Source organism: Vanessa cardui, chromosome 27 (assembly GCF_905220365.1).
Source record: "Vanessa cardui chromosome 27, ilVanCard2.1, whole genome shotgun sequence".
Lineage (NCBI taxonomy): Eukaryota > Metazoa > Arthropoda > Insecta > Lepidoptera > Nymphalidae > Vanessa > Vanessa cardui.
Window position 1 is genome coordinate 7762400 of NC_061149.1, and position 24504 is coordinate 7786903.

General features: G+C 32.6%; 3 protein-coding genes across 6 annotated transcripts in view; 2 read left to right on the forward strand and 1 right to left on the reverse strand.

The window, feature by feature from the left end:
• The window catches only part of LOC124541145 (pyruvate dehydrogenase (acetyl-transferring) kinase, mitochondrial), a 53699-nt gene extending 41685 nt beyond the window's left edge, over positions 1-12014 (reverse strand). Inside the window, exon 1 of one of the 2 annotated variants that reach the window (XM_047118991.1) lies at positions 11718-12014. In XM_047118991.1, the coding sequence (XP_046974947.1) occupies positions 11718-11820 (103 nt within the window). In that variant the 5' untranslated portion in view covers positions 11821-12014. The remainder of the gene's footprint in view (positions 1-11717) is intronic. The other variant, XM_047118990.1, reaches the window with a different exon arrangement.
• Positions 12015-14236: 2222 nt separating this feature from the next.
• On the forward strand, positions 14237-17888 carry LOC124541075 (putative gamma-glutamylcyclotransferase CG2811). Of its 3 annotated transcripts, none has more exons than XM_047118897.1 (5): positions 14237-14395; positions 14617-14812; positions 15972-16077; positions 16837-16968; positions 17645-17859. In XM_047118897.1, the coding sequence occupies exons 2-5, from the start codon at positions 14617-14619 to the stop codon at positions 17700-17702; spliced, it is 492 nt and encodes a 163-aa protein (XP_046974853.1). In that variant the 5' UTR covers positions 14237-14395; the 3' UTR covers positions 17703-17859. The 3 variants fall into 3 exon arrangements, with proteins under 3 accessions (XP_046974853.1, XP_046974852.1, XP_046974851.1); XM_047118896.1 differs by having other exon boundaries at positions 14244-14540; positions 16837-17034; positions 17645-17888; XM_047118895.1 differs by having other exon boundaries at positions 14244-14540; positions 17645-17858.
• A 1705-nt stretch (positions 17889-19593) lies between these two features.
• LOC124541074 (G patch domain-containing protein 4) lies at positions 19594-21570 on the forward strand. Its single transcript, XM_047118894.1, has 4 exons — positions 19594-19793; positions 19885-20036; positions 20302-20576; positions 20977-21570. Exons 1-4 carry the CDS (start codon positions 19748-19750, stop codon positions 21497-21499), a joined length of 996 nt encoding a protein of 331 aa, XP_046974850.1. The 5' UTR covers positions 19594-19747; the 3' UTR covers positions 21500-21570.
• The last annotated feature ends 2934 nt before the right edge of the window (positions 21571-24504 follow it).

Consider the following 24504-nt stretch of genomic DNA (forward strand, 5'->3'; position numbering starts at 1 on the left):
CTTTCGCATACTACTGTGACAAATATACCCAAACGGATTTGCACACAGCTCTACTACCAAGTATTTTATTGAAATGTTGAGCTTCTTCAACTGTTTTCAAAGTATTACAGATATAGTTAAGAAGCCACGCCCCTCTACGCTTAATGATCGGCGTGTACTTGTATCTGACGCTCGTGCTTACAAGATGCCTTAGTGCGCGTGACATAACTGATATTAAATAAATGACGAGGTCTGTACAAGAGCACACAAAACAACCTCCTCAATTCAAATTCATTAAAAAAAAACAGACAATTTTTCAATTGTATTCCATATGCATGAGAAAGCAATTTGTTTCTTAAAACCAATTAATCGTCAATTGACGAATTTCTTGGTCGAGTAGTGTGTACACCGGTATTCATGGGTAGGTCGTCAAATTTCATATAACTAAATTTATTTGTATATATTACTAATCCGTACTAATATAATTGTCATCATGAGTTTACCTACTACTACTCTTTAAGGGCGGATCGTGGTCTCGGGTCCGATTCCCATCCGAGTCGTTGTAGTAAAGTTCATTAGTTTTCTATGTTGGTTGGGTCTGGGTGATTGTTGTACCGTCGTTACTTCTTATTTTCCATAACACAAGTGCTTTAACTCCATATTGGAATCAGAGTAATATATGAGACATTGTCTAATAATAATTATTATTATCATCGTTTTAACAAAACAAATCGTCTTGTTGACTTTTGGGCCTATTTGGCCATTTGGATGGAGTCCCAATCTGTGGATTAAATACAAAAATAACAGCGCTACCTATCGGATGTATAAATAGTTGTAAACTTTTTATATCTTATTTACAGATTAAAAATAAAATAGACAAAAGTATTTCATAAAATAATTTAATCTCATAACATCTTCCTTAAATGCTATAAATAAACTGCAGGAAATCATCTGACATTGTATTGTACGCGACGGCTGACGTCGAATGATGCACTGTATCTTCGTTACGTTCATATCACGTCAGTCATAATTGAGGATGAAGATGTAACATTCATACTAATAGTAGAATCTTCTAGAACTTCTTATTAGGTACATCTATCTATGTATAATATTAATAGTTTTCGTTCGCATTTTTGAGTGTTGGTTGTCTTGTGTCAGGCAAAAAAGTAGCATATGTCCTTTTAAGGAATTCAAGTTTACACCACACCAATTTTTTTTTTGGTTTGGTCATGTAAGAGCGACAGACAAACAGAGTTACTTTCACATTTATAATATTAATATAGATTGAGATTTTTTACATTATATTGAACAAAAAAAGCTGGTGGTTATGTGGCGGTGACAGTGTTTAAGAACAAAGCAAACCATTCAAAATCAACTCATTTGCTCTTCAACAAAAGGATATATATTTTCGTCCAGTTCACGAGAACAAAACCAAACACTACTTTTCGTGTGGACTAAGCTTTAGAAAACTACTGCAATATCTTTATCTAGGATATCTATTGATAAGTTGCTCTAAAGATTTTATCACGACAATTTTTGCTAATATTTCTTACAATTGAAGGAGCCATTACAGATTTAGTTTCAAGCAATTGTTACTCCTTTTTTATGGAATATGTTGGCGGACGAACATATGGGCCACCTGATGGTAAGTGGTCACCATCACCCATAGACAATGACGCTGTAAGAAATATTAACTATTCCTTACATCGTCAATGTGCCACCAACCTTGGGAACTAAGATGCTATGTCCCTTGTGCCTGTGGCTCACTCACCCTTCAAACTGGAACACAACAATAGTGCGTACTGTTGTTTAGCGGTAGAATATCTGATGAGTGGGTGGTACCTACTCAGCGGGCTTACACAAAGCCCTACCACCAAGTATATAAATAGAGAGTAGAATATAAGTCTTATTTTTATAGACAATTTAAATGAAAACATGTTTTCCTAAATAACATGTCAACATGACGCTGGAAAACATATGAATTTATCGCTCAACTTGTTTACGCTGAAGATTATAGAACCGTAAACAATTTGGAAGTAAATTTCAATTTTATTTAATACAGTTATTACGAACCGTGTAGATTAATATTATTTAAATTAAATAAATACGTTCAGAATTATTCATGAACCGCGATAAACATTTTAATATTAAAACTAGGCATATCCCGACTTCGTACTGACAAATTTATAAATAATAAATAATGGACAACATCACATACATTACTCTGGTCCCAATGTAAGTACAATATACATATGATAATAAGTTTACCTAGTAGGCTAGCTTAAGCAGGCTTTCAAGGCTCCATAGATCAATTGAAATTTTGCATATTTTTATTACTATAGAAGTGGCTACTAGAAAACTAGTAAGTAATATTTTGGAGCGTTTTGTGCCGATATTGTGCGAAGCCACCTGTCTTTATTTAGATCTGCTAAGTTGACATTGACCTAGAGCATGCATGGCGATGAGCCAGGAGGGAACATTGGCAGAAGGAAAATTTCCAATACAACTATTTAATGTTCCACTGTTGCTACAGAGAAATAAACATAGTATGTACCGTAAATTAAAACTAATTGAATATTTATCGCAGTGTAAAATCATTTCATTTGTTTTATATATTTCAACAGCAGCCTTTGACAAATGCATTCGATTCAAATATAAACTTTCTTTACTTTATTATAATGAAACACATTGCAGAATAATAAAACACATAAAAAATAAAACATATTCAGAATATTTGGCCAAATGAATTGACAAACACTTTTGTCATTTCTATAGATCAACCCGAAGTACAAGTAAAGATACATCTGAGGTCTTGCTAAATCTTCAGCTATATGATACGCTAACTAACAGTTCTTGATTACATATTTATTTATAACAAAATACTATTCCACTGAACTACATATAAATACATACATTTCATTTTTTTCTCAAAATTCAATAAAAACTTCTACAAAGCTTAAAACGCCATTTTTTCATGGATCCAAAACAAATTCCTTAGATTATGCATTATATTAGGGAAATCAATTCAAAAGCAAACTTATTTACCTCATCTGTGATTGGAATAGGCTGTAGGCTACCTATATTTTAATATTATAAATATGAAAGTAACTCTGTCTGTATGTATGACGCTCTTTCACGACCAAACCGATGAACCGAAGAAAGGACATAGGCTACTTTTTTTTATATAACACACGAGAACCAACTAGAACTAGCTAGAACGAAGCCGCGGGCGACTACTAACAATGAATAAAGCAAAAAAATCTCTGACATATTAGAAAAAAATACTTAGCGGTATAACTTTATGCGGGCCCAGGTCGGTACCTCTCACACACAATAACAAATTCTAATCAGTATATTCCACCAACAAAATAAACCTGTGATTTTGTTAGTAATTAGTATCACACTGTGTAGTTGCTCCAAGTATTTTAAACTAATATTTTACATACGAAAATAACTGTTTGCTTGTTACCTCATCACGCCGAGGTCTCTGAATCGATCGTAATTAAATCTGACGTAAGGGTATACCCGTATACGGCCCAACGCGTATAAATAACGGGATTATTGGAAAATAAATTCGGCGCTAAAATAATCAATATCCATTGAGAGCTATACTGAAATAATTTAAATCCAATATCCCAAGGGATATGTACAAAGATGTTTAATATTTCTGACAACGCGAAGACATTTATATTTCTATTATTTCCAATAATATCAACCACAGAATATCTTTTAGAAAATTAAGACAATTTTGGCATTCAATCATAAAACACACTGACCGCATATCCCGACTTTGCATGACTATATTACAGATTCTGTCATACATGATTTAACTCCTATTGGTAACCTGTATAGTACGAAGTGGCCGAGCCGAGATGGCCCAGTGGTTATAACGCGTGCATCTTTACCGATGATTTCGGGTTCAAACCCAGGCAAGCACTACTATGTGAATGTGCTTAATTTGTGTTTATAATTCATCTCGTACTCGGCGGTGAAGGAAAACATAATGAGGAAACCTGCATGTGTCTAATTTCATCGAAATTCTGCCACATGTGCATTCCACCAACTCGCATTGGAACAGCGTGGTGAAATATGTTCCAAGTCCTCTCGTTAATGGCAGAGGAGGCCTTAGCCCAGCAGTGGGAAATTTACAGGCTGTTACTTTTTTTATAGTACGACACAACTTAGATGTAGCATCGGCAAATTCAACCTTCCTTGATAATTTGGCTATCTACATTTTCTACAATTTCCAATTTTGATCCAACATTTGCTGAGATTGGCGCGTTCAATCAACAAACAAACTCTTCATCTTTACAAGTATACATTAAAAATAAGAACACTAAAGAAAGATTGGAAAGATTATCACTTATGTAACTGAACTTTAGGACACTCGGTCAAGTCCAAATCATTCGCTCGTAAAGTTACATTACACGAATCTTTGCCAATTGTACACTTTCATAATTCTGTTTCTTTATCGTCACGTCCTTAAATGATTTCATAGGACAATAAAAGTCATTGTTTGTCATTATGTTTATGTATTATATGCAGTGCATGAAGTACACGTCGTACTTTGAATTACTACGACGAACGAATTGCTGATCGTGTGATAAGATGACGCGGTTTTTAACGCTAAAAGCGATTTAAATTAATTATTAATTTAATTATTTATATTATTGGTTAGTGACTTTCAAATAATCATGGGTCATCTCTTGTTAACCCGACCCAATCTATACTACACACCCAACACTGGCTACGGAGTATTTTTGTTTGGTGGAATATATATCCTCACCACCCTCTCATAACATTAACCTTAGTTATCAGTTTTGATGTATATGACAATTTATTTATAAAAGATAATAAAATTTTACATATTGTTTAGCTCACAAAGCTATTCATAATTAAGAGTTTATGTTTAGACAAAGTGTAGTGGATTGTTAATTAAATGTATAGATTTATTTTGATGAAGCAATACTTATTCAAAAGTTAGAAACCGTACCAATCAGAGCGTTACCTGTAACTTAAACACAATATTTTTCTCATTGTCAATTTCACTTCATCGGTCAGACACTACAAGAACAAGACACTTCTTCCGCTATAAAAGTGCCTCTGCTGGAATTTCCGATGCTAAATACCTTGCCTGTAATTCTTTCACTCACTGCCCTTACAACCAGACCAAAATACGAAGTATTCTTCTGCGTCGGAGACAGGTAAGTAAACAGATCTGCACAAATTGATATCAAGAGTATGGTCGTATTACTCTCCGAAATTAAGAAGGTAATGTATATTTACTAACGTCTACAAATCAATCGTAGTTAGACGTGTGAATTTATACCACACATTGTGAATTTGAAATAGCCCGTATTACCTTGAAGAATACCCAACGCGCTAACGCGCTTGTTTACGTCTAGCGTTAATCGAGTAATCTTTTATTACAATAAATTATGCTACCTATTTATGAGGAAAGAACTCATTGTTAACAATGACTTAAGTCATTCACACACTGACAAGACAGTGTCAGCCTAATCACCGCTTGTGACGATACCATTTTAAGTAGAGTCAGAAAATGACCTATATTATCCTTATATTCTGGAATAAATATACGTAGTAGTAGGGCTTTGCATACTTCTAGGTATGTATTTTTACTGTTATTTCTGCACATTCCAAGGAACGGCCTTTAAATGTTCCACTGTTGCTGTTGCACATGTTTGCTGCCGAGCACTAGTTTAATCTTAAACAAGGCTAAATCACATCAAAGTTCTGGTACCTGCCTGGATTTGAACCCGCGAACATCACCTAATCCTTTACCTATATCACCATAAATAACCAACGTATGAATAATAAACATATCAGCTTTAAATATTACTTCATAATATCGCTATGACAGCTACATCATATGTGTGCTATATTAAAATATAAATTTTATGTTTTAGTGCCAATACATTACTAAGACGATAATTATATGATCGCTTGTTTCCGCTCGCGGTCTCACTCGCGTGAATAAATGAGTAGATTAGTTGCAGCTCTTAGGGTTTAAAAAACCATAGTTATGGTAAAATAATCAATATACCGGAGAACCGATAACCGTTGGGGATAACGTGTGCTAGACGTCCTCAGGCATGGTGGAGTGACGATTTACGCAAGTCGGCTGGCAGGAGCTGGATGCGAGTAACCAAAGAGAGACCACAGTGGCGTGCATTTGGAGGCCTATGTCCAGCAGTGGACAAATATGGGCAGTTGATAATTATGATGATGAACCAATATACCATTCTAGACTGTAATATATCCCTATACCAAATACCCCAGAATTTAATACTGTACATAACGATTCAAGTGTGCTTTAATGAACCTTCTTGAATGCCTACATTTTGTCATTCATACCCAAACTAACGAATTTATTAGATTAGTACTGTTACAGTACTTACTACTGAAACGGTGTAGCAACTGACCCGATGAAAATAATCCGTGTGAGTCAAATATGTATGCAATAAATAACTAAATGTCGTTCTGAAGTCACTCTAGCAGAAGACGAACAACAAAATATCTTTAACAACTCCATCAATAACTATAAGGTAAAGTACATTTACGGTAAAAGTATAACTAGTTCCCTTCCCGAGAGGCTGTTACAAGATCTTATTTACATTACTTCATTAGCACCAAACTTTTAAAATAACTATAGACACCTCTTTTCTCGACGCTCTAATTTATTCCTCGACGTCTGAGGACGAAATGTGTGGTATTTATGGCGTAGGACTCAAAAGGCTTTGCTCTGCGGCGAAGGAAAACATCGCGAGGGAACCTGCATGTGTCCAATTTCATATAAATCCTGCCACATGAGTATTCCACCCGCAGAGCAGCGTGGTGGAATATGTTCAAACCATCTCCTCAAAGGAAGAGGAGGCCGTAGCTCAGCTGTGGGAAATTAAAAGGCTATTGTTGTTTGTTTGGTTTTTGTTGTTCAATAGATTTGAACTAGAATACGTTATTGGCTGTTACCAAGAATATGACCTTGACGGAAAAACCAATAACTTTACTGCCCCGACCAAGAGGAATCCAGAATTTCCAAAACTCCAGACCAATAAGCCATTTTTGCTTATCTTACACGCAAACACACAATACATTTTTCTTTACAACACGACAGACGTACAACACGAATGTTTAGACGAGAACATCAAATCAGTAATTTAAATGGGTGCATCAAAAACAGACGCGGAACGGATGGAGAGCTTAATTAGCAGTGCGCATTGGACGGGACGCTAGAGTTTCAAGGTCTACCGAGTCCGTGACACGATTTTCAAATTGAAATTAAAACTGTAGGCTGTTGAAATATTCATTACAATGAACAACCCTTATTGGAAGCTAGCTGCTTCGTGCGGTTTACTCGCGTTTAACCCTCAAGGTCATAGCTTGATACTTTATCTTAAATATCACATCGGATCCCTACATCAGTGCCAAGTACCTACTTTTTAATATTTTCAAATTTGCAGATTCAAACCCCTGGGTTTGAATCTGCAAATTTGAAGCACCAAGCACCAAGCACCGATGAATATTCATGTGCTTAATTTGTGTTTATGGTTCATCTGGAGCTCGGCGGTGAAAGAAAACATCGTGAGGAAACCTGCATGTGTCTAATTTCATAGAAATGCTGCCACATATGTTTTCCACCAAACCGCATTGGAACAGCGTGGTGGAATATGTTCTAAACCTTCTCCTCAAAGGGAAAGGAGGCTTTAACCGAGGAGTGGGAAATTTATAGGCTGTTGTTGTTGTTGACACAAAACCTTCGTTATTGGAATAAAGAAACATCGCGTGAAAGTCCCATACTCTCAAAAGTTGCGCTATTGATCATGGAGAAAAATTATACTATATAAGAATACATTGAATTGGTATTATACTCTTAAACAGTCTCATTACTTATGGTTATGTGGCCTTATATCTCGAAGTCCTAGTCTCAAGACTCGGGTAAGGACATTAAAAACTTACTGGGTTTTCCATGCATAAATTCTCAGTCCCCGTCTAGCAGTCTGCTAATTGGCAGTGTTCACAGTTCACACCTTTCCTAACATCCGACCATTCAACGTCACATGCTATATTTATAACAACGATGAATATTAAAAATATTGTTGAACCATTCGAAGATATAATGTAATCATTAATGAAAAACATACACAAACAATTTGGCATGATACGAAAAAATATTCCACTCCACTCAAATTTTCCGAAACATTTACTACATAGCGCCAAAGCTTTATAATTATAGCACATTAACTAAAAAAACGATGAAAGAAAATGCAACTAAACAGATTTATCTCTTAATATCACTACTTAGCATAAAACAAAGACGCCTTTTCTGATCCTATATCTTTTTATTATGACATAGGTGGCAAACGAACAAGAGGCTCACCTGACGGAAAGTGACTACCACCGCCCATGGACATCTGCAACACCAGGGGGATTGCAGGTGCGTTGCCGGCCTTTTAGGAAGGAGTATTTTACTGCTTAAATATTTAAAACTACGCAACTGATATTAATGCGTTTTTTTTAAATAGATAAGATTATTCGAGAGGAATGTTTTTGAATATAATACATAGAAAACATAGCAAAGAAACACTGATAATTTTAGAAGTGTCTAACCGTAAATAAATAAAGTGTATAATATATTCAATATCAGCATTACACCCGTGCGAAGCCGGGGTCGGACGCTAGTTATTTTATATAGCATCACCGCAAACGTCTTAAAATAGTGCCCCTCGAAATTTCAAGACGTTTTCTTAATTAATTTGAAGACTGGCATTTATACAATTTAAATATTATATCATTACAAACTCGAGACAATATTCAAGTAGAGGAAACGGTGCAACTGAGCACACTTAAGTCAACTCATCTGAAATATAATATTCACAACACAAACAATATCAAATATCTTACTTTATGTATGAAGTAAGTTGTTTTCATCATACAATACAATGTGTATTGTGTAATTTGATATTTTTTACATAAACAATACCTAGATCTTAACCCTGACATTGTATCATACTGGATATTAGTGTTAATTATTTATTTTATTAGCCATTATTGTACTTTTTGCAAAAACTATGTCATTTGTTTTATGAGTCACAATTGAAGGTTCACTGTTAATAAGATTAGATTTATATTTGTATGTTTTTATATGCATTTGGTACGTGGACTAACAAATAACCCACCTAATGCTGTGGTTATAAGAAATACCAACAAATTTCAAATGGTTGTTATCGCCAATGCATCTCTAAGCTTGGGAACTAAGATGTTATATCCCTTATGCTCACAATTACACTGTCTCATTCACCCTGTGAACTAGAATCCAATAATACTAAATAGTGCTGTTTAGCTGTAGAATGAGAAATGATTTTGAACATTTGCAAGAAATCTTCAGCTGAATGTTATAACTTTAATGGTGTGGAAGATTGAGAAGTAGGATCTGTAGTTTAGCTTATTTAAGACACTTAATATTAGATATTATAATTATACACACAAATAACAAAGCAATTGATAACTAAATATTTGATTCTTATAAACTTCATTCGTAATAAACATTACATAATATTGGTGAAAATTAACTAGGTTATCTAGAAATACTAAAACCTGGAACAGTCTTAACTAATTTCACTTCAAATTAAACAATAGAACTCTGAATGCTTTATGCAACATAAAATTTTAGTTATCCACTATTATCGATTCTGTGCTTAGTTCTAAAATGGCCAATGTCTCGAGCATTACTTTGATAATCAGAATTGTTATTTAGTTTTAATATGACCTTTAATATACTCAAGTAATTTACAAATTGCTAACATGTGGTTATGCATTTTATTAAAAAATACTTTGGCATAACTATACAAGTAATAAAAAATAATTTATCAACTCAGTAATGTAAAATTATCACTTAGTGTAATAATATTTGCTATTCACTTTAACTTCAATTATGATTAATAAAAAATATAATGATTGTGTATCACCTAATCCAATGCAAATATATGAGTTTCATAGTAAATCAGTTCTTTTTTCATTTTCAATGTTTTCTTTTGGCAACAATACAACTTTTTGTAATTAACAAAAGAAAAATGTTAAAATTTAAATGAATAGTAAATTATACTATAAAATTTGACATAAAAAATTTTCAAAAACTCTGAAACCATTTCTCTTAGTTTACCTTGTTATCCATTTTTTCCAGATCGATAACAACCATGTCAAGGAGTACTACTAATTAACTTTTTTATTAGCTGGTTTTCAGACAAATCTTTCTTTTTGACATCAATAATTTGCTTCAATAGAGAAGATACAGCATTGCAAAAAGCAACATTAGGCCAATACTCAAAGCAAAAATATTTATTTTAGTATCCCTAATAATAAAACAATAATTTCCATGCTTACTGTGTGTAAACACCACATTATAGCCCTATACGGAGCTCTATCGGTAAAATTATGCATTAATAATCGCCACAAAGTATGTTCAAAATGACCTTGCTTAAGGTGACTTTAGACTTCATATATGCTTCATAATATATAATAGATAATTATATGCAAATAGAGCTGAATATGTACCCATCCTCATATAGTCAGAAGGATGAATACTAAATAAATGCATGCCTCATGCATGCATTAAGGTAACATATTTAGGTGTCAGAATATAGTAACTATGATTATTTTTTTTGGCAATTCTTTACAGAATGTACACTCTGAAGTGGTAGTTGTAATTTAATACTGTATAATGACAAATAGTTGCTTAAGTATATTTAAATATGTATATAGTATAGTTATAATTTCAATTTAATTATATTGTTATTTATAGGATTTTATTATGTAATTGAATATTAATTTGTTCACAATTACGATTTTGATATTATATATAATCATGTATCAAAATATTATTAAATTGATACAGTCAGTTTTAGGTATAATATACTTGTTATGTTACATTTTTATGGTTCCATAAATATTTTATTATGATCCTGATTAATGAAATATAATATTCATAGTTACTGTTTTGTGTAGTTGAATTAAACTGGTTTAAAGATTGGTTGGAAAAATCTACCCAGAAACAAAACAAGAGATTTAAATAAAATCTTCCAATAATAACTCATCATTAGTTTCATTTAAAACTTTTTTTAAAAAACACAATATTTGATATAAGATAATATTGAAAAGGTATTAATTTATTTTTTTGAATATATTACTCTGAAAAAGGTATTAATTAATTTATATTTTCAATATATCTGATACTAGATTTTTTTATAAAAAGTTGTGTTTATGTATCCATTTAAACTTTACCAACTAGCTTTTGATTATGCAATATGTAAATGTAATAATTAAAATAGATATATTATGTGATGTAGATGTATATTAAAAATATATCACAATACTAGTGAAATAAAATGGTTTTAACGATGACAAATATATATTTACAATAATTATAATCAATAACATGAGACCAAAGTTATTGAAATTAATACAACTTTTACCTAAGCTTGTAGAACCGATTTATTTGCAAAAATATCACCAACCTGACTAACCTTGACTTAGATTTCTTATATGATACATCGCAATTATCATATCGTTATAAATTAATTATAATTGCGTAAGTTCTGAACGTGGGATAAATAAAAATCATACCCTTTCGACCTTCAAGAAAGACAAAACTGATGAGATCGGGAATCAATAACATTGTTTTTGACTTTAAATTATCATATTATATTATAATTAAAACTTACCAAAATCAATAAACTGCTTTATTGAAAGTGGAGATGGGTTGAACTGCGAATAAAAGTCCAACATTTTTGTAACATTGCTGAAAATTGCACCCGCCAGCCTCATTTTTGTTTATTTTTTTTTTACAGATTTTATAACACAAGTAATATTGTGAATATCTTCACCGAAAACAATATTTTCACTAGATATTAATGACGCACATAGTGTTATTTAAATTCGACAACAAAATAATAATCACTAAATTGTTTTGATTTGACGCGACCCAGCAGTCACCGAGCGAAAAATTCAACTGACTCGCTTTGCTATTTACTGCTATTCGTAATTCGTATTCGTTACTCGGTAACTCGGAATAATAAGTGTTGCAACTCGTTTGAATACATAAACTCGAACAACTCGATTATATTATCAAAAATTGGTGTCGACGTAACATTCAAGTAAATATAAAAAAATAGTAATATTAATCGTAGAAGAAAAGAAAATTTTCATAAAAGGATAACTGAATATCTTTCACCTGTTCTTCTTTTGTTAAAGTATTTTCTTTTCCCAGAGATTTACATTTACTTTTACAATTAATAAGCAAGTTCTTTTTTAAACAAAGGATAAAACCTACTATCTGTTTACAATATTTACAACTACAACTCACTACAGGTTACTGACTGTAATAAGTCTGTAGGTGAAATTTTATTAAGACTACTTAATTTATATAATAATATTTTCATTTTGTTAGAGATTTTAAATCCTGTTGAGTTATTTCATTTTTAAAGGTAATTTTAGTTGTAAAATTCGGCAGTATATAAATTACCTAGCAATTTAAAAGAAAGTCCAATGTAGTCCAGTGAATAATGTAGTAAGTAATCAAATAAATTCAAAATAAACTTTACTCAAGTAGGCTTTTACAAGCACTTCTGCCTACCTACTACCACCGGTTCGGAAAGTAGATTCTACCGAGAAGAACCGGCGAGAAACTCAGTAGTTACTATTTTTTAATATTTTAAAAATACAAAGTCATGTTAGTTAAATATAATTATTTAAATTAATATATCCTGCTTAGAAGTCAACAGGTATTAATTAACTCCACGCTTTTTATCATTTATAAATTCTTGTATCGAGTAATATGCCACTTTTACTGTACTGTGTATTTATACAAACGATTTGAATTTACGAAACGTCTAAGTTAATAATGTCAGCGGAATCTTATTTATATTGACTTTGCGGAGTCGGAAACTTGGCGTTATAAGTTTCTCCTTACTTCTAGTGCACACACAATGATTATTACTGATTTTATCCAAGTAATCAAAATTACTGTGAATATACATGATATTGTTGTAAATATATTGTGACGCAACAATGAGTATTCCTACTTTGTTAAAAACATCCCGAAGAGAGTCTCTAGCTCCAAGATTATAAATAGGCTGGATTTCTCTCTTTTGTAAAATAAAGACAGATTCAATATATGCAGTGTACATATAACTTACTGTTATAAACACTCAATCAATGTACTATATTATATAGTATTCGGAGGGTGCATTATTTGCATTGTCATATATTGCAAAACGTTTTTTTTTTATTTTAAAAATTAAAGCTGTATCATCAAAAAACAATGCTTTGTCGTGTTTATTTCCTAAAACGTGTGGAAGGTCATTTATATGACCTAGGAAGAGAAATGGACCGAGAATTGATCCTTGAGGGACCCCTATAGTAACCAGAACCCCGGGATTCCTCTGTCTATTTATTGATTTCGTATCAGATCAATCGGGTTCAGAGAGTTAATCACTCTGCACCCGATTGATCAGATACGAAATCAAAACATTAAATGTGGTGTCTCTGTGTCATAACGACATTACGTGTTGACTGTGTTGCACAAAATCAAAGGCCTTAAATAAATCACAAAATATCCTTAAGGCATCTTGTGACTTCTCCCAAACCTTAATAAGATAAAAGAGTGAAATTTTTAATGAAAGTTCTTGTTAACACTTGACTTGTTGACTAATTAAAATCTTTATCCGTATTTGATATCAAGATAAGGTATTCTGTGGAACCTCGTTGTTAAATTCATTGCAAGTATACTTTTTTTAGTTGATGTAGGTATTATTCCCTCACGGAATTAAAATGAAAGTATAGGATTATATGCATGTTATTAAAAACCCTAATACTTAAAAAAAAAATGGGTGTGTTTATAAAGGTTTTCGATGCAAATAAAAAGTAAAAATATAATAAATAACCATAAATTGTTCAGTACAATAAAAGGTTATAACAACGTAACAGTACGTTTATAAGTATCGTAATTGAGTCCCTTGTAAAGTGCATAATTAAAATATGTAAAGCATTGTAAAATAACTTTAAATATATTTTTTAAATGAGTGACTTCTATTTTTCAATACCCGATAAATTAACTTTGAAGAGGGGAGGGAAAAATATGATATTTTTAAATTAATAAGTATAATACTATTATTTTTATTTTCCATATATGTATATAATTTACTTATAATGATGCGACTTTTGGACGAAACGCCAATTGCCAAGCGTAACAGCATCGAGATTCGACTTCGAGATTTATAAATATTTTTATTTACATTTGAAATTGACATTTAACAATTTTATCATCACGTAGTGATTTTAAACTCTCTGTTTATTCTTATTGGCCTCAAAGATAAACCATAGTAATAATAAAAACTTAAAAGTAATTGTAATGTAGTAATAATATTCTCGCTTCACGCATATCGCTTAATATTTTTCAAAGAATAAATGCTTTGTTTTAAATGCTAGAGCCATTAAATTTGTTATTCTTACATTCTAAAGTAAATTTTTGTCAATTTTTCAGAACAGTAAGTAGTCCTTCTGCTTTTGCTATTAAAAATGTTATTAAATAAAAAAACGATTTTTAATTAAATACTCTTGTAGATGTCTCATAAAGTATTTGTATATGGAACACTGAAACGCAATGAGCCGAATCACCATTGGCTTACAAATCCAGATCACGGCGTTGGACAATTTGTAAGTGAAGGCCGGACAAAAACAAAATACCCTCTCATAATAGGAACAAAATATAATATACCCTTCCTATTACACAGTCCAGGTGATGGACACAATGTTAAAGGTATCTTTTGTTTTAATAAGTTAATGTTAAGTAATTCATTCAAGTGTTACTCTAAATGAGCATAGGATGAAATATCCTTCATTGGTGCAAGGATATTATGTTAATTTCCTAAATTACTCATAGATAATGATATAGTTATTTCTAGGGTTTAAGAATTACATAATTTTATGTTATATGTTACCTATTTTTGCATACATCAAATCAAATTATACTCTATTCAAGTAGGCTTTGGCAAGCATCTGTGAATTGTGATTTAGGAGATACAACTTTGTCTTAATATATTAATTGTTTCAAATTAGCATTTCAATAAAGAAGTATTTACTCTTACATGTATTAAATTAAATTATAATTATTTTAATATATCATAAATATTTATTAGTTTTGTTACTTGATTTAAACTGCATAGTTTGTTAATGTGAAATCTTTTTTTTTACAAACATTAATTTAACATCCCTTGACAGTAAAGACGAAGTTAAACCTTAATCATAAAAGATGTGTAAAACTCTTTTATCACTATCATAATGAAAATTTATTTATTATTATGGAAGGTGATCCATTAGCACATTTTGGCATAGTTAATTTTTTGTTTACTTCTCAGTCACACTAAATATAAAATAAACAGTTATTAAATCACACTTCCAGAAGATGACCTCATTTATGATGAAAGAGTTTAGAATTCCACACAATTGGACAGATTTTAATCCATCACATACAGAATTCCTCACAATGTTTTAAAAATAAATATATAATTAAATGTTATTAGTTAAATAATAAATATAATTGAACATTAGGTCTGTTTGTTGTACCATTAAACTATGAATAAAGTGGCAGTGCAAAGATTAGCTAGGCTAGGCTTTGACATAGCCCAGTTATTTCACTTGGTAGTAGAACTTTGTGCAAATCAGTCAGGTCCAATACACAACTTGTGTTGTGGTTTCAACCCTGAGTTAGCCCAGTGTGCTAATAGGCATATGGGACATAATGTCTTTTTACTCAAGGTTTATGGTGCATTGGTGATGTAAGAAATAGTTAATATTTATTATAATATTGCGAAAAGTATTCTGGTGGTGGTGACAACTGATGTTGGCAAATAGCCTTATGAGCTGCCATTTGCCCGACCTTCTATCTATATCACAACATCTATATTAATAATTTCCAGGGGAAGTATATGAAGTAGATGACACAATGTTAGGCAAGCTAGACATCCTGGAAGACCATCCCAACTATTATGTTAGAGAAATTGATGATGTTATTGTGCAGAAAGAGTAAGTTTACATATTTATAAAAATGAATTACAATTAATATACAGTATTACAAGTATAATGTAATAGAATATAGATAGGAAGGTATTTTTTCTTAAATAATAAAAAAATGTTTTGATTAAAAATGAATACATAAATAAAAGGGTATGAGTCTAGCACAATACATTGTCATTTAAAAAAAAAATATATGAGACAACATCACATACATTACTCTGATCCCAATGTAAGTAGCTAAATCACTTGTGTTATGGAAAATCAGAAGTAACGACGGTACCACAAACACCCAGACCCAAGACAACATAGAAAACAAATGACAATCTACATTGACTCGGTCGGGAATCGAACCCGAGACCTCGGTGTGGCATACCCATGAATACCGGTGTACACACCACTTGACCACGGAGGTCGTCATTTTCTTGGATACACTAAAATATTAAAACTGGCTCTGTATGTTCCACTGGGCTCATGCCTCCTTTCTGCTTGAGGAGAAGGTATGCTACACTGTTCTGATCCATGTTTATGGATAAACAGTGGCAGAATTTAATTTATAATAGACACAAGAAGAATTCCCCAAGCCATATACTGAACACGAGTTAAATACAGTTAAAATGCTGTTTTAATAGTGGTGCTTGCCTGGGTTTGAACTAGCAATCATCACACACAATAACCACATTCTAGCCACTATCTACTACCTTGGTTTTTGATTACAATGAACTTTTAATAATTCTTGAGGCTATAACAATAAATATACTTTGTTTTCAGTGGTTTGTCAGAAGGGGAAACAATAAAATGTTGGATATATTTCCTGAAGAACTTCCGACAAGAGTTATTAAGCAAGCCACAGCTGGAGAACTACTCGTCCCAAGGTTCACACGGCCTGCCATACATGGAAAGGTCCAAGCGAGATCCTAATGATAATTATTATCCAGAAGTTAAACGATAATGAGATTAATTCGTTTGGTAAGCGTATTAAGAAAGTGGGTAGTGTTGAACTAATTATGATGTTTATACAAGTTGATTGTAAAAACATCAGCTACTGAATCAAATCCTTCATTGATAGACAATTTAATGTTTTCAAATAATAAGAAACGCTCAAACTAAGTAATTTTTTATAGATGTCATAAAAATAAGTATTAGTTATTGTGTCCAGCAAATTGCCCTTGAAAGTCTTGTTGAATTATCTTGAATTGCACCTTGGTAGAATCTACCAAGGTCAATGATGTTTTAGTAAACAGATATGTTATTAACGCGCAAAAAGTGAAGACTAGAAAACGTCCTAATTGGGACGTTTGCCTTTAGTCGTTTTGCGTAATTAAAACATCTAGTTATACCTTTTATTTATTGTTTTTATCAAGCTACCCTTGTTACTTTTAACGAAATGTAAAAATAAACTAAAATAAACGGTCCCCGATGCGGCACACTTTTTTCTGTTGTTTAGTATGGATATTACATATCTGTTTATTAGAATATCATTGACCAAGGTGTAATCGGCGGTAGTTTGAAATTAAAATCAAATTTTGGGAGTAATATAATTTGTTATATTTATTTATAATAAATATTTTTATTACAGCAACAACGAGTCAACAATAGATGATCTCGACGACATGCTGAGTGGTAAAATATCATAATAAAACAAATTAGACCAATTTTAAAATGGGCTCTAAATGAATTTTTACCCTAGCAACATTATTTACTGTTTTATAGATAGTTACAAAACATATATATTTTGTATATAATTATTTATAGAAAATTAAAGAAATTTATATTATTTGTGTGATTTTCACATTCCCTAAATTGTTTGAATATTAATATAATTATAAACATGTTTTTAATAAAAAAATATTTTATTAAGTTGTTTTATTTCAATAGGCTGTACTTTTTGTATATTTTTTATCGGCAGTTAGATTTATCATCCTCTTTCTCTCATCCCAATTTAATTTGGGGTCAGCGCAGCATGTCTTTTCCTTCTATACCTTTGTCAGACGTCATCTCACAAGTCACATTCTTTCTAACCATATATTCTTTCACACAATCCATCCATCGTTTCTTTGGTCGTCCTCTACCTCTATATCCATCCACATCCATGCTCAAGATCTTCCTTACAACACGGTCCTCATTCATCTATATATTATTCATACAATGACAGCCGGTTTTCACATAGCGTATCGGTTACCGGTACCACTATCGGCAATTACCATAAAAATTATGATGTGTCTCGTGAACAAAACATTTGTAGATAATGTCGAAATATCGAGCTTCAACGGATAAAAATAAAAAAATAATAAAAATAACCATGTTGATTTAAAATCTTATACCATAAAAATGTTTTACAAATTCATATATATTAATATATTGTTAATTCTTTATGATTTGTGATTTTTTTTTATTATAAAATCTTAGAGATCTTCGTGAAAAAAATCTCGTATCACAACATAGTAGCAGTATATAGCCCATATAGGTTCATTAAATCAAGGTAGTAACCAATATCGTATAAAGCACGAATTTCCTAAAGTAGTAAATCATCGTAACAAGCTCGAATTGGATAACGTACTAATGTCTGCTATTGCGATATCTTTAAGATTATTGGCTAGCATAGCTTTAACTTATTCACAATTACTGTTCAATCAGGCGCCTTTTAACCAGAGCTTAAATGTGGGTGATTTTTCCAAAAAGTATTATTTTAATGAATAATAAGAATTATTGTTTAATTTAGTTTAAATAAACTTGTTAAATTATTTTTTATAGTAAATCTATTATTCTTTCCAGTATCTTATTATTTATGCGCCTATCATTGCTGAGAAACGTTCTCTACGCAGTCAGCAAGCGGAAAACAAGGATTACAAATTTAATTTCATTTTTTGTATTAACAATGTATTCCAATTGTATTTATTTTTGTTTATTCTTCCGCCAAAATATAAAACAATTTTAAGTTTTGGCGTTAAATTTATTATATAAAATACAAATATGAGAACTTCAAATGAATATGTTCGTAAGCTCAGATATTCGGCCTCACATCGAGTACTGCTCTCACCTCTGGGCGGGTGCTCCCCAGTACCAGCTCCTTCCATTTGACCGTATCCAACGTAGAGCGGCTCGAGTTATCGACGATCAAGCCCTTTCCGATCTCCTTAATCCTTTGACTTTGCGTAGAGATGTTGGATCACTCTACATCTTCTACCGAATTTTTCACGGTGAATGTTCCGAGGAATTGTTCGGCTTAATCCTGGCTGCTGAATTTCAACTTCGCACATCTCATCAGGCCGCCAACGCATCTGCAAGCCCCTAGTTGCAGATGTCCACGGGCGGTGGTAGTCACTTTCCATCAGGAGAGCCTCTTGCTCGTTTGCCACCTATGTGAAAAAAAAGTTCGCAATCTATATTCTAACCCTAAACTACAATCTATCGTTTGAAAATACTGAAGAAATCTCATGTTTTTTGATAATAAGATTTGACTCCGCATAATTTAATTATCCTAGCAATATTTAATAAATTAGCTTTTCTGGCAGCCCCCAGGTCTAATTGTCACTGTTTGTTGTCATTTTTTTGGTCAGCTGTCATTTCAATGTGCTTGTTTTAGGTTAGGTAGAAAAATATTTACGTTATACGTATAATATTATGGTCTAATTCTAATACGTTATTGTTATAATTTATATCCGTTTTCTATACAAATGTTATGGATTTTGCTCGAAAGCAACTGGAAAAATACGGCTGGACAGATGGTAAAAAGCTTATATTAAAATAATAAAGATTCTATATAAATAACAATCGTAAAAGTAACAATTTTTTTTAATTTAAGCGTCAAATTTTCAGGCAAAGGTCTTGGAAAAAAGGAAAATGGTATATCTGAACCGTTAAAACCTAAATTAAAGCGAAGTGTAGCTGGTATAGGATATGATGCCGCCGCAGATTTCACCGAACACTGGTGGAGCGCATTGTATGATAAGGCAGCTAGCAATTATCAGGTATTAACTAACGATACTTATTTATTGATATTTGTTACTTAAAATCTAAACCTAATTTTAAAAGATGTTAAAAATTGTAAACCTGAAATTTCGATTTTTATGTAAGCAGAAAATAAAAACATGCAAGCAAAACAAGCAGAAACATAAAAGGAATAATAGAAAGATACAGTTAAGGCAATAATTATACATCCTTGGAACATTTTTAGTTAAAAATATAGAAAAAGAAATTTTAAGATCTGACTACACATATACTTAATCATTCTAGGTTGAAGAGGAAAATGGTAAAACGAAGAGGATGAAAAGATTAGAAGACAAAGAATTCGTAATCACAAACAGCACTTGGCGCTTGAAGAAGAAGAATAATGATAATGATGCAGAGGAATATTCTGACTTCTTTGTAAAGAAAGCGGTATTGGGTAGCGGTGGGTCAAAGACTACGAAAGTCAATGATTCAGATTCAGAAGAGGAGACTGGTGCTAAAGATGTGAAACTGACTGATGAAGAGTTATTTGCAGCTTGTCAGGGCAGGACAGCTCATAAGTATGAACTTTTGTACAATAAAGTAGAAATATTTTATTATATATCATATTACATATTTTATAGTTCAATAATCTTAATAGACTTAATAAACTTTCATCAGTATAATCTATAAGTATAATAAGTATAATCTATCATTCAATAAAATCAAATTTGAGGAGTTAATTAGAAGCCATTAAAAAGTTCAACCAAATGTATTTACATAAAAACTTTATTTGTTACATTGCAAATGTAGCTTAAATAATAAAACTCTGTATAAATACCTAAAACTAAAACATTTTGAATCAAACTATTGAATTGTGGGAACAAAGCATAACAAAACTTTATATTCTTCATACTTAAATTTGTATTATGTTCACTAAGAGATAAATTTTGTTATTAATACTTTTTTTTTTAATTATAGAGGTGCACGACATGGTCTCAGAGCTTTGGGTAAATTAGCAAGAATAGAACAACAAGAACAACTATTATTGCAAGAAACCAAATATAATACATTCCTTGCCAAGAAATTTAAAAATGCAGATGATACTCAAGTGATTGAAGACACAAGTTTAAATGAAGAAGTTGATATAAATAAGAAAAAAAAGAAAAAGAGGAAATGTTGCAAGAGCCATGAGAATGAATGTACTAGTAATGTAATTGTAGAAGAGTCTGATAAAGAGTCAAATGAAAGAGTAAATCATGATACAGTTGAAAATGAAGATATTGTTAACACAGAGGAACAAATAGTAAAAAAGAAATCTAAAAAGTCAAAGAAAAAAGTAAATGAAGATATCGTAGAAGATTCCAATGTAAAGAAGAAGAAAAAAAAGCGTAAACTTAGTACAAACAATAGTGCCTTAAATAATGATGAACCCAAAATGGGTCAAGAAATAGAAGAAACAGAAAAAAGTTTAGCTAAAAAGAAAAAAAAACGCTATGAGTGAGATTAGTATAATTGTATTTTGTTGAAGAATTTTGTATATCTATTATTCAAATACATTGTTATGTATATAAACTTATTTTTTTATTCTTGAAAACCATACCTAATTTATTTTTAAGAGAGTTACCCTATCATGTCAATAAAAAGAATATAAAAGTAACTCTGATTAATTAATATTATGTATGATTCATAATTCAATTTGTAACTAGGTGTACATTGTTAAATCTAAGAAGTAAATAATAAATAGATATATTATTATATATAACGGCACATTGCCGTTATCATTATTTTTGGTTCCCATATGTGGCCGCCGAGCGATCGTGGGTTGTCGGGCGAAGAGAATTAAAATAACGTGTATGAGGTTGTTTTACAATATCCAATAATTATTACAAGGAAATATTATCAGTAATACAATCAACTCAGGTAAAGACGCTCCACCAGGCACGTTTTGTTTCTGCGAGATGCAAAAGGATTGTTTTCCGTTTGACTTCGCTTACAAAAGAGACTGAAGTTGCGTCAGGGCGAAGAGACGTCAAAACCACCATAATTTTAAAAAAGGTTGCTATCTGATATCATAACCGCATTTGACGTTTCTTGATGCTCTCAAAATACAGTGGCGCCGTCACGGCCAGACTGACATTCGCACGTCCTCGTGCGACAGCTCACACCTCGGGTTATCTGAAAAGACAAAGTACATCTGCAGTGCACAACTAGGCATGCTCGCCCATCCCTGACAAGCTACCAATTTGTATCACATGATTAAATAGATCTGGGCTTTCTTCCCCCACATTAGCTACCAACTCACTGGGCGGACAAATGACCTCAGGCGTCCCTTCGACTAGCTCACCAAGTCACATGGTGAGATAGACCGGACAACCGTCAAAGTCCCTTCCACCAGTCGCAAAAACCAAACACAGCTGCTGCAATCAACTGATTCGAAACATCGACCCACATAGGCCAGTTCCAGACCAATTTCTTGCCACTCAGCTCACGCACAACAAGTCATAGTTTGACCCTAGGCATCGACCCGGCTTAGGCCAGCCCAGTAGATCAACCACATCACACACCACATAGGAAAATATAGTCTGGTCATGGGCATCGACCCGATTTAGGCCAGCCCAGTTAACCAACTACATTCTTCCTATTGTCCAACTAATGTCATACCTATTCTCTAGATAAAAGTGGGCACAAGAACAGGGTTTACAGGTAATAACTCACCAATAACTATTCTTCATATTCAGAGGCTGAGAGGGTGTTAGACCTGGCGGTCAATGTTTGTGAACAAGATATTGACACTATATCACTATCATCATCAGGTGTTGCCATTCCATTCTCATGACTATGGACTACCGCCGTCTCGGCCTCCTCCTCAATATTAATTAAGAAAGTACCTACTTAGCAACCCGCCACAGCCCCGGGGTACTGCACGTAAGTTTTCATGGGCGTATTTATAGGTTAGGTTAGATCCATTAATGTTTCGCAGCTCATAACTATCGTGGTCTAATATCCGGACTATAGAAAAGGACCTTTGAACTTACGCTGTAATTTGGTTTGATTACGTTCACTACTTTTTATAAAGACAAAATCACCTACAATAAAAGGTCTTACTTTTGCTTTACCCTGGTTAAAGCGTATTTCGTCCAATGAAACCGTTTTTTTTTTATATTTTCAGAAGCATTAAGCCGAATAGTGTCTAAATCAAAGCGAGGTTCAGGTTCCGCGTGCACGGATAAGATTGATATCCCTAATGACTGTGCTCTTATGCCGAACATAAGTTCCGTGGGTGAGTATCCCGTTACTCTGGATCTGGTGCTATTCAACGCCAGCTGGACTTCGGGAAGTTCGTCTCGCCAGGTTTTATTTGGGTCGTTTTCTACAATTGTGAGCAGGCACTTTAAGGTGCGTCATGGATACTGTCGATTTGTTCGTCAATACAAGGCAGCGGATAATCCTCGGGACGTGTGTTGGCATTGAGTTCCCTATAGTCTACACACATCCTATCAGTGTTGTCGTGCTTTTTAACCAATAAAATGGGGCTAACAAATGGAGAACTACATTCCCGAATAACGTTCGCTTTTAATAGAGACTCTATTTTCTCGTTGACTATTTCTTATTCCGCGGGAGCTAACCTATAAGGATGCCTTTGAACCGTCTTGTTTGGATCAATGGGATATATCCGGAGAACACGCGTCGTGACTCGTCGCGTTGATATATAGTCGATGAAGAACTCACTGTATTTCTCTAAAATTCTAATTAAAGCCAATTTGTCATCGTCTTGTAAATCTGTATCAATATTCGCGAAATCAAAACCGCTAGACTTGTCAACTAAGTTGACTTCTTTATGTTGAGAAAAGGTAAATACATTGGTAAAAAAGGCGTATTATTCGATACAAGATTTTGTAGATGATAAAAAAGCGTGGAAATTAATACCTGTTGACTTCCACGCAGGATATGTTAATTTAAATAATTGTATTAACTAACATGACTTTGTATTTTTTTAATGTTGAAAAAGAGTAACTACTGACTTTCTTGCCGGTTCTTCTCGGTTGAATCTACTTTCCGAACCGGTGGTAGCTTCACTTAATTGTTAAATGACGATTCAAAAGTGCTTGTAAAAGCCAACTTGAATAAAGTACATTTTGATTTGATTTGATTTGACTTGGTAATGCGATCGTTGTTGATATGCACGTGCACGTTCTCCTCCAGTATATCTCTACCTATTATGTCCTATTATTATTATTATTATAATAGTGCCATTGGGTACTATGTGAAACAATACTGAGAGCGACAAGCCTTGGACATTAATGGAACTAATAACCTGGGAAACGCATTCCACATCACCGCTACCAATGCCCTTCAGATACACTAATTCACCCTGCGCAGTACCAGGGAACTTATCGGCATAGCTATTAGTTACTAATGAACAAGAAGATCCACTATCCAAAAGAAAGGGAACTGACTCACCGGATGTTGTAGTTAACGTGCTCCTCGATGCCTTGTGTTCACACA